Source organism: Mastigoproctus giganteus, chromosome 7 (genome assembly GCF_048544385.1).
Source record: "Mastigoproctus giganteus isolate SK-2022 chromosome 7, ASM4854438v1, whole genome shotgun sequence".
NCBI classification, from domain to species: Eukaryota; Metazoa; Arthropoda; class Arachnida; order Uropygi; family Thelyphonidae; genus Mastigoproctus; species Mastigoproctus giganteus.
The window spans coordinates 3,406,174-3,418,278 of NC_143581.1; the positions used below are offsets into that span (position 1 = coordinate 3,406,174).

At 34.8% G+C, this 12,105-nt stretch overlaps 1 protein-coding gene across 1 annotated transcript in view; it reads right to left on the reverse strand.

Annotated features, from left to right (window-relative positions):
- Positions 1-11,282: 11,282 nt before the first annotated feature.
- Positions 11,283-12,105, reverse strand: part of MED10 (mediator complex subunit 10) — a 62,614-nt gene continuing 61,791 nt past the window's right edge. The window contains exon 4 of the mRNA XM_090377507.1: positions 11,283-11,447. Within this exon, the coding sequence (XP_090233633.1) occupies positions 11,349-11,447 (99 nt within the window). The 3' untranslated portion in view covers positions 11,283-11,348. The remainder of the gene's footprint in view (positions 11,448-12,105) is intronic.

Sequence of the window (12,105 nt, forward strand, 5' to 3'; positions counted from 1 at the left end):
TAATCGGTCTCAGGTGAGGGCAGCGTGGTTCTTCTACCGGAAACTTAAGTTTTTCACCCAGCAAAGAGAAAATAGACCTCAGAAACACATACAATATACACTGTTCTGCCACTTTATTAGACAACTTCATTATTTAAAAACATCCTGAATTCGTCTAGGCACGAATTGAACAAGATGCTGAAAATTGTACAGGAATGGAGTGCCGTGCAGACATGAGTGTGTCACGCAGTTCCTTGAGATTCCACGGAGGTGTAGGCCTGCAGCGAACAGCCCTTTCCAGCTCATCCCAAAGTTGTTATTATTATTATTATTATTACTAGCCACATAGTGCAAGGAAGCCTGAGGCTTATGCTGCACCAACCAAAAAAAATTCCGGTTACCCTATGAGAGAGAGGTATAAGGGAATCACCAAAAAAAAAAAAGAGAAGAATGATGATATCCAGCTCAGGACCCTGGGTGTGCCAAGCCCATACTCACCAGATGTGAGCCCCGGAGATGTTCAATAGGATTGAGATCCGCAGACTGAGCAGGCCACTGCAGCAAAGAAAAGTCATTGCATGTTCCTGGAACCATTCCATAGTGATTTGGCTTTTGTGCGCCGTTGCATTATCCTGCTGGAAGTAACCATCTGACTGAGGATAAATTGTCAACATGAACGGACGCACTTGGTCAGCAACGATGTGTAGGTACTATGTGGCATTCAGATGTGAATCTATGGATATCAATGGACCCAACGTGTGCCAAGAGAACATTCCCAACACCATAACACTGCCCCTATATGTCTTGTTAATTTTGTGATCTTTATTTAGTACCTCTATATAAAGAATAAAATTATTATATAGGTATATATTAAAAGGTTGAAAACCAGTGTGTTAGGTATTTCTTTTGGCCTAGGGGTGCAGTGAAAAAATTCCTGGGGCACTAAGGGCGCCGTGAACCGAAAAAGTTTGAGAACCTCTGACGTAACCTACTATCAATTCAAAGCCTGATTGCAAAATGTGATAATATATGATTTAATGAGTTGTTTATTTTCTAGTGTAGTATAGGAGTTGTGACGATGATTTTACACTACTTTTTAATGTAGTCTCCCTGTAACTCAATGCACTTTTTCCAGCAACGTTCCAGATTCACAATCCCAGTTCTATAGTTGCTCTCTTGAGGATTTGTGAGTCATCCTTTCCTCATCGTCCAACCCAAATTTAATTCCAGATAAGTTGGATTTTGGTTTTGAGAACAGATGGAAATCAGGTGGGAGTAATATTCTGGTATGATGGGTGGGACAATTTATAGTTACTCTCAAGAACTATGTCATCAGGAGCTGACATGTGAATAGAAGTTTTGTGCTGGCGAAATAAAAGACCTTTGGTGATCAGCTTTCCTGGTTCCTTTGACTTGATTGCATCTTGTTATTTAGTTATTATTGTCAATTTATTGCTTGTCTTTTTGGAAGATAATCGGCCATTATTATCCATTTTGAATCCCAGGAGACAGATGCCATGACCTTGTCTGCTGTCGAGACTAACTTGGCCTTCTTTGGAAGTGGTGAATGAACACAACTGCATTGTTTTGACTCCGGTTGATAAGATGAAGCCAAGTTTCATCCAAAGTTATATATCTGGCCAGAAGGTCTCCAGGAACTTTTTGACAGCAAGAAAAGTTTCTTTGAAGTTTTGAACTAAAACTTCATTTGACAATGTTTTTCATTGATTCAATTGATGGAGTCACTATTTTTCAAACATTTACTCACCAATCAACCACCGCGTCACAAACTTTATCAATGTTTTTTGATGAGCTGTTCATCTAAGACGTTGGTTCTGCAGTGTTTAAATTTAGCCACCCAACTTTCGACAGTTGCATATGAAGGGCAGAGTCTCCTAATGATTTACCACATCTTCGTGAATATCCTTATTTGATAATCATGAGCCATAAACAATCAACATCGAGCTATAACAAATATCTTTATAGAAAATATTTTGTTATAGCTTGATGTTAATTTTTTTGTTTCTTTTGAAGATCCTCCATAATTCAGTGGTTTTCAAACCTTTTTCTACCTACGTACCCCTTGTCAAATTTAACATCAATTGTGCACCCCATTATAAAATATCTTTATTTACTTATTTGTAAAATATTTTAGTAATCTTAAATATTTAAGAAGCATAAATAATGTATACAAATAAAACAAATAAAAAAGAAAATAGAAAAAATAAAACCAGAAGTTTAATATGAGCATTGTTGCTGTTTGTTCATTGTTAAAACGGTGAACTGGGGAACCATCTCCAATAAAGAAACACGCATATCATGTTCCACAAGAAGCCTATTTCGTTTCTTGTTTTTAATGAAACAAGTGTCAAAAATCCTGCTTTGCACATATAAGTTGTCACAAATGGAATCAAAAGATTCATGGCTCTTCTTACTTATGCAGGATAGGCTTCTTTTTGTTTTAGCAATTCTTTTGATCTTAAATCAATAAGGTTATCTTTAATAGCAAAAGCTTAAATTTCCAGCACTCCCCTTTGATCGATCTGCAATTATGGTTTGAATAATAAGAGATTGGCTAACTTTAAGGTGATTGGTTTATTAAAAAAATTAAGGGGATGAATAAGTGGTAATTACGATGGAAACGGGATTAAAATATGCGCAAGGAAGTAGAAGTGCACTAACTCCGTCCTTGGTTGTCGTGAAGTTGAAATTCTAAATAGTGAATAAGCCAATAGTCGTAACGGTGGACTTAAAACGACTTGCCAACTGAAGACGTTAAAACGTCTTCAGTTGGCAAGTTAAGTGAAAGGGAATGGCAAAGTGCATCACGGGATTACAAAATTCTTCTTAATTACGGTACGCGTTCCCTTTCACTTAACTTGCCAACTGAAGACGTTTTAACGAAAGTCCACCGTTACGACTATTGGCTTATTCACTAGTTAGAATTTCAACTTTAATCAACTTCACGACAACCAACGATAACGGAGTTGGTGCACTTCTACTTCCTTTCGCATATTTTAATCCCGTTTCCATCGTAATTACCACTTATTCATCCCCTTAATTTTTTAATAAACCAATCACCTTAAAAGTTAGCCAACCTCTTATTATTCAAACCATAACAATTGCAGCTCGATCAAAGGTTGGTACTGGAAATTTAAGCTTTTGCTATTTTTGAATTTAGTCCAATAAAAGTACTTTGACATACTATAACTTCTAAATGGTTATCTTTAATTCCTCATCCTTAATATCATCAATGTTAATAATAAAAGGATTACGGATCCATGTTGCCATTAATTCATCAGAACAAAAATAATTATCAAAACAACTTTGAAGTTGTCCATATGTACAATAATAGCTGTCTGCACAGAAACGGGCAAGATCATGTCACTGTTTGATCCTTTTTTTAAATTCGATTCTAAATTTGGAAAATTTGCAGTTGGATGACTCCAGTCTTCTTTTCCTAAGTGGTTAACTTTGATAAAAACGCTTTCAATATTTCAGAGGCATCAATGATAGTAATCTTAGTTCCTTCATAATTGAAAGATTAATTTCATTCATGTGGCCAAAAATATCTGCTAAATAAGCCAAACTAATTTAAAATTTTTGTTTTTCAAATTGCTGGGCAAGAAAACTTTTTGTTTTAAAAAGTATAAAACTTCTGCACGAAGTTCAAATAAGCCTTTTAATACTTGCCCTTTGGAACGCTAGAATATTTCAGTATGATAAAGAAGAATTTCATGTCATGCTACCATTTCTTGACATAATTTTTTGAAAATTCGTGATTTAAAGCATAGGATCTGATAAAGTTGACGACTTTTAGTACAGCTTTTAAGACTTGATTGAGTTTAGGTGGCAAAGTCTGGGATGTTAAAGCATGTCGATGTAACATACAGTGAGTTATGACAGTTTGTGGAATTTATTTTTTTACTAAACCAGCAAATCCGGAAGTATTTCCAAGCATTGCTGGTGCTCCATCCGTACAAATACTGCCAAGTTTTAATTTCCAGTCAAAATGTTGTTTTCTAAAAAAAATTTAACATTAAATACGCCAATGCCTTTCATAGTTTCTTGGAGAGGTTCGCAAAATAAAAATTCTTCTTTGATGATATTCATATGTTGGTAAAAAATGAAAGCTAGAAGCTGACTACATTGAGAAATGTCTGTAGTTTCATCAAGTTGAATACTGAAAGCCTATGCTGTCGCTCTTAATTCCTCCATTATCTGGTTTAAAATGTTATCAGACATGTCTTTAATCCTGGACAATATAACATCATTCAAAAGAGATAATGCTTCAAGTTTCTTTCTTTCATTTAAAACACATACAAGTTCAACCATTCCTAAACCACAGGGTTTTACTAAGGTTTCTCCAATTGTGTGTGGTTTTTTTTGTTTACAAATGCAATATGTAACTTTATAAGATGCTTCAAGACATGGTTTCTGTGAAGGAATGAATCCAAATTTTTGTAATGTACCTGATTTTTCAAACCTAGCTTTCTTGATGTGCAATTGCTCTGGACTGTCTGATATGTATTTGGAATGTACTGAAATTAGATGTTCTTTTAATTTGGAAGGTTTCATGAATCCGTTCCCCAAAATTTTACTGCACAAGAAACATTGTGGATTTTGTGTCCCATCATACTCAGTACTAAAAGTAAAACCAAAGCATACATATGACTCATTATATTATCTTTTCTTTGACATTGGAGGGTCGGTTCTGGAAGTAATGAGAAATGAAATAACTTATAATTTTATTAAAACCAGCTAACAGCTTCGCTAATAGTTCAGTTTTATGTACACCTACTCCAGTTAGCTGCTAACTGGAGTAAACATACATAAAACCGAAAAAATAAATTTATTTAAAAATTACAAGAAATAGTATTTTCAGTATTACATTAATTCCAAAGAATAATACAAATAACATAATAAAAATTCAAATTAAGAACATTTTATTACTTACTTTTTATTTTCGTCAAAATTGTTAACCCCGTTATGCAGCTCAAAACAAGTTAAACAACTGCAAATGAATAACTGAAACAGGGGTATGGCAGCTTATTTTTTTTCATGTTGCCAAGCTATTGTACGAGGGGGAGGAGGGCAGCCCTATTGTTGGAACTGACAAAAGTAAATTAGTTACTGGCCGCTCTGATTAACAGAGTTATTGTTTCTTGGAAAATCACGCACTGGTCTATGATGGAGAAGATAGGTGGAAATTAAAATTTTAAAGTTCTCAATTATTTGTTGTAAAAATGTAAGTAAAATAATTTAAATATATTTCATATCATTAAATACATATAGTGATATTTTTAAGGGATAAATTTTTGTTTATTTCAAGAAATATTGTATTTTACATATGTTTACATGCCTGCATACCCCCTGAAAGACTTTCACATACCCCTAGGAGGTACATGTACCCCAGGTTAAGAACCACTGCTCCATATGGAGCCTCAAACTTCAATGGCCCCAAAAAAAGTGTTATAAGTTATGAACTTTGCAATATGCTAGCTAATATAAAGGTTCAAATTTTTATTGGGGGGGGGGACATAAGCACCAAAAATGCATCTTCCCTTTAAAAGAGGCAAACTTTTAAACCACTTCAACTGATGTAGCCACTATTATTTTTCTAACAATTACTCACTGATCATCCATCATTATAATATGAACTGTTGTTGCCTAAATTAAAACAAAAAAAAAAAAGTTGAGCCTAATGTATTTAAAGTGCAAAGTTTCCTACAAGTATAAAAGTTTTCTATAAGTATAAAATATAACAAACAGATTTAACTCTTAATCCCACCCTCAATAACTCAGAAGTATCCCTGAACCTCTATTCAATGACATTAGCAAAAACCCTAGTACTCCCTCTATTAAAATGAATTAGTTTTCACAAAAAATTCCTTCTACTTAGTAAAGCCAGTTTGATAAAACTTTAAATTGATGATATTCCACTGTCAAATATGGTGAAGAGTTGTAGCTTAGCTATTGATAGGCCTGACAGTTATGACAGCACAACTTCCAACAGGTTGTGCTGTCATAGTCTCTGGTTGTTTAAAGGCTGTGAAAAGCAAACAAGAGTGAGGAAGAAGAGGGTGAAGGATGTTAGCATTAGTAGAGGCATATGATGCAAGAAAGCAAGTTTATGCAGCATCAGCCAAAAAAAAAAAAAAAAAAAAAAAAAAAAAAAATTCCACTTCACTCCTCCGTTCGTTCGAAATACTTGTCCAGATGAGCCTTAAATTTATTTAGGCTATCAACTTCCACGACAAGGGATGGAAGTCTGTTCCACCAACCAACTACCCGCTGGCTAAAGGCAAATTTCCACACATCTATCCTACATCTGTCTTTCCTCAATTTGAATTTATGCCCTCTCAGGTGATTATTCTGAGCAAGAGGAAAAATCCCATCATTGAGTATGCTCAAACCATTCAAGGCTTTATACACCTCTATCAGATCACCTCGCCGGTGCCTAGTCTCCAGACACTGTAATTTGCAAAACTTAAGCCTTTCATAAGAGCAACCCTTTGTTCCATTCACTAATCTTGTTGTCCTTCTCTGTACTCGTTCCAGCAGCTCTACATCCTTCTTGAAATGAGGCCTCCAGAACTGTATATAGTACTCAAGGTGTGGCCTGACCATTGCCTTATACAAGGGAATAATCACCTCCTTATCCCTGCTAGAAAAATTCCTGTATATCATTGAGAAGACACCATGAGCTACTCTTGCAGCCCATCTGCACTGCTCAGAGAACTTCATATCTGCCTGCACAATTACCCCCAGGTCCTTTTCATTCTCCACCACTGTCAGTGTAGTACCACAGAGTTGATACGTTGCTCTGTGGTTGCTGTTTCCCATATGTAGTACTTTAAATTTGTCAATGTTAAACTTCATTTGCCACCTCTCAGCCCATCTGCTCAACCTTTCCAGATCCTGTTGCAGCAGCATAGCGTCAGTAGTGTCCTTAACAACCCTGCCAACCTTTGTATTGTCTGCAAACTTGGACATTAAGCTTGATATAACATCATCAATATCATTTATAAATACAGAAAACAATAATGGACCCAACACTGAACCCTGAGGGACTCCACTAATAACATTAGTCCACGATGAGCAGTGTCCATTGATTACCACTCTGTCTTCTCCCCCTCAACCACCCCTTTATCCATAGCAGCAATTTGCCTCCCAATGCCACACTGCTCCAATTTGTGTAGCAGTCTTCCATGTGCAACAGTATCAAAAGCCTTTCTAAGATCCAAGTATATAATATCAGTTATTCTCTGCATCTAGTTCTTTTGTGACTGCATCATAGTATCCAATCAAATTGGTCAGGCAAGACTTCCCCTTAACATAACCATGCTGTGTCTGAGCTTTAATTGAAGTCTTGTCTAGATGATCCTGCAGTGCTTCTTTAACCAGTGCCTCCATTAATTTTCCTGGAACAGAAGTTAAACTCACAGGTCTATAATTACTTGTGTCAGCCTTTGATCCTCCTTTGTGAAAAGGAGGATCAAAATGTTTGGTCAAAGTAGTACAGAAGTGCAAACTGTTTTAAAACCGTATCATTCTTTTACAAAACAAATAACATTGATCAAAAATTAAGTTCAATTTAATAAAACAGAGTTTTAGTAAAATAAATCTATTGTTTGTGAATTTCATCTGAAAAATTTCAACAAAGCAACATTAAAAGATGTTTGTATGTTATGAAAATACAAACATTAATACTTTTAATTTAAAAACTTAAATGTATTGTAATAAAATTATTTAAGTATTTTGAATAATAAATATCAGATGAACTGTTAATAATCTTGTCAAAGGGTTTTTTATTTTATAAAGGAATGTTTTATATATATATATTGATTAGTTTCCCTTCAATCTCTTTATAATCAAGTTGGTCAGTCAGTCAGAGTGTGTGTGTGTGTGTGTGTGTGTGTGTGTGTGTGTGTGTGTGTGTGTGTGTGTGTGTAGTTTTCTGATATACAATATTGTATATGAATATCTTTTCATACTGTGGCTCAACATAATGATGTGCTGGTTCTAAGATAATGTATTCCATGTACGCAATCTAAGAACCATGCTAAATTTAGCATCACTATCAAAATTATTCAGATTTGGTCTCAAATAGTCTGTTTATAATACCTGTATGAAGCAAGTGTTCACAGATGGGTCTGTATGTTTTGAAGTATGAATAAAATTGAAATACCTCATAGAAAAGTTGACAGTTCAGTAAAAAAACCCTTTATAAGACATTCCCCAGTCACTTGAAATATGAACCCAGACCTTATCAAATGGCAAGAAATAAAATCGCTATGGCCAATCAAGTCTGATTTTATAAGCTGTCTTTATATTTTATCCCCCCCCCCCCACAATTTCAAATACAGCTAGTCCCTGATTAATGTAAGGGTTGCATTCTGCGGAACTCTACGTAAGTCGGAATTTTCCCCATGCTTGTGCAGCACTCGCAACTGTGCTCACTGAATTGAATGAATCAAAAAAGAAATGTTCGATGAACATGTAAATAGAATTATTTATTGTATTTATTCAATTTTTTATCTCATGCACAGGAAAAATTACAAAAGCATGCAACTTAAAAATTATAAAATTACAAAAAAAAAAAAGAGAGGAGACAGCCATACATTAATAAGTTTTACTTCTGGAGCATTGTTGCCAGAATCGATGTCTTCAGCTGATAAGTACACCGCTGCGGAGGTTGAGGGCTGTGGAGATTTAGAAGGGGTCGGCCACTCAACCTTACGAAAGAACATATTAATGGATGACTAGACAGAACCTTTTTTTCTTTTCATCGTAGATTTCTTTGTAGCAAGAAAACATATCAATTACCCCCTCTGTTAAACTTTTAAGAATCGCTCGCTGTCAGGATCCATCTTTTCAAACCTCTCCATTGCCAATGCAATTTTATGAAATGCCATTGCCATCTCTCTGGTGATGAAGTGTCTCGGCTCCTCATTTGGTTCATCTTGAGCATCGTCAGCATTTTCTTCTTTCACTATCACTGCCGGCAAGTCAATAAGTGCTTCGTTAGATCCTCTATTAACTCCTCCACGTCTTTGGCAACAACCTCCAACTGAAATAGTGCAACCTTTACAACTTATCTTCATATGATTCGTATTTTTTAAACCCTTTTGTGCTGTGGGCATATTTTCTTCCATGCACCATTTAAACAACTTTTAGTAATTTCCACCCAGGCCTTATTAATGTTTGAGATGGCGTGGTAAATATTGCAAGATTTCCAAAAGTCTCTTAATGTAAAATTTTTCTCACTGTCTACTGCAGACAATGCCTGAGCAAAAGTTGTGGGTAAATAGTATGCTTTTAGATTCGAAATAACACTCTGATCCATAAGTTGGATGAGTGAAGTCATGTTTGGTGGTAGAAATATGACTCTCATTTTGAATTGAAATCATCTAGATGTGTAGGATATCCAGGAGCATTATCTAATAGAAGCAAAATCTTGAAAGGAACGTCACTGTCTTTACAATATTTTTCAACCTTGGGATAGAAGCAACATTTAAACCAATAAATGAACCAGAGAGCATGGATAACAATATATTTCAAAGAGAGATGATTGTGATCCATGCTCTCTGGTTCAATCGGAAATGCATGGGTAGGGTGGATTTACTGATACCCTCAAATGCACAAGGATTTCCAGTATGGTACACAAGCAGTGGTATTAAACTGTAATCTCCTGCTGCATTAGCCCCAAGCAAGAGCGTGGCCCTATCTTTTGAAGCCTTGAAACCTGACATTGTCTTTTCCTCTTTGGCAATTATGTTCAATCCGGCATTTTTTTCCAATACAGAGCAGTCTCGTCAACGTTAAAAATTTGCTGCGTTGAATAGCCACCTTCATCATTAATTTTTTCCGACACATCACAATTTCTCTGCAGCTTCAGAATCACCAATACAGTTTCCAAGCATGTTTTGGAAACCAGCATGATACTTGAATCTATTAAACCACTCACTGCTTGCCACGAACTTGGCTTGTGGTTTGCTGTACTTATCCTTAATATGTTCATAAACATTTATTTTTGATTGAATGGCCATTGGACTCAGGGACACTTGCTTCTGAATCTCATTTTCCATCCATATTATTAATAGCTGTTCCATCTTCGATACAGTACCTGAACACTGTTGATCTTAAGTGCAATGATCCTTTGACATGTTCTTTTATACGTGCACTGTCCCTTAAAATATCCTTTGCTGTTGAAGCAGTGAGACCTAATTCTGTGCAATAGATGACAAACTTTGTGCTGCTTTGTACTTCTCAATTAATCATCTTCATTTCTAAATCAATTTTGTTTCATTTTCTGTTGCAGCAGCATAGCGTCAGTAGTGTCCTTAACAACCCTGCCAACCTTTGTATCGTAATGACATCAGCACTTGCACTTTCTGTTGGTCCCTTTCCCTTTATCATTGCAATATGTAAATAGGAATGAAGAGAAGTTTCTGAAAATTTGTTTTTTATATGACTGAAGATTTCAGTGAAGGGGAACACATTTCACCATAATACTATAATGTAAAAACCCACAGAATTCCAGTTATCGGTATTATTGAAAATGTTTACTACTTGTTTATAATAGATGGCACTGACAGAAAAGCCCAATAAACCAGAAAGTGCAAATTGTTTTATGACAATGACCGCCAGAAATGTGTTTTTAGAAAAAAAAAAAAAAACACAAAGGCATTCAAAATTGATTCTTATAACAGAACATATGATAACAATGAAAGTGTAGTGCAATTTCCATTATAAATATGACCTTTTAGAGAGATAAATAGCTTAGTTATATAGTGAATTTAACTTCCAAGGCATTGGAACGAATTACAAAAAAAAAAAAAAAAAAAAAAAAAAAACTGTTATTGGGTTCACATTACAATATTTTCACAATACCTCCATTTATTCCTACAGATGCAAAATATGTTTCTATATTTTTTTTCAGTTTGCACCAGCCAGCAAAAATGTACACGTAGAGTCGAATTTGCATAAGTCGAGTATTAACTTAAGTTGGGGAGTTACTGTACAGACTATCCTTCAAGTTACACTTTCTTTTAAGTGAATCAATTCGAAAACAGACAATTAATTAAAAAGTATTTAATGCATATACAAAAAAGTCAATTTAAATTCACACATTTCTGTACTTCACAATGGGATTTCTTGTATGAAATCCAATATGAATTATTAATAACAATAATTAGAATACTGAATAAATATTTACAATGTGTAAATATTTACAAAAAATAGTCAATAAATGACTATTCAATGTAAAAATATTAATTGACATATAACTATATGCAGTACATTTAATAAAGGTGTCTATTAGTTTGGGCATAATATATACACAGTCCCTGAGGCAAAGAGAAAAATCAAGAAGAGGGTCTTTCATCACCACGAATAGCTCTGTACTTTGCCATTTCATGAGGGAAAACTTTGCTCAACTCTACAAGCAGCAATGCCTTGAATCGCTAAAATGAATAAAAAAAAAAAAACAAAAAAAAACAATAGAGCTTAATTTTAAGACAACTTCAATTAGAACAAAAATGGAAAATAATATTAAATTTTTCAGACAATTACTGCAAATAAATTTATCAATAACATGAATTTAGGAATGTATAAACAAACAATATTAAATCTGACAGATTCTTTGTGTCTAATGAGGTAAAATCTATTTTGTAAGCCATTTTAAAGTATGTTTCCAGGACACAATTTTGCCCAGAATAAACTAGCCCAAATCAGTGCTTTATTTAGTTTTAATAATAATTACAGAACACTTTACATTTTATTGTAGGATGTGCTTCTATTGGAATGAGCACCAGCCTGGAAAATAAGGTGCGGGGGATTTCAGAGACTGCTGGGAGTCATCGTGAAACAAGTAAATACATGGGCTGTGTTAGGGTAGTTAAAAATAAGAACAGGTGCATGTATACTTGTGTGTGTACACATATATTAGGAGTTTGGTAAAGAAATTTAATGAATTTGAGGTGTTGGACAAAACATCAAATGCAGATATTGTTGGGATATCAGAGACGTGGTGTCGCACAGATATAAGAAATGTAGAACTGGAATTTGGGGAGTACAATGTGTATAGAAAGAATAGACAGCATAGGAAGGGTGGAGGGGTTA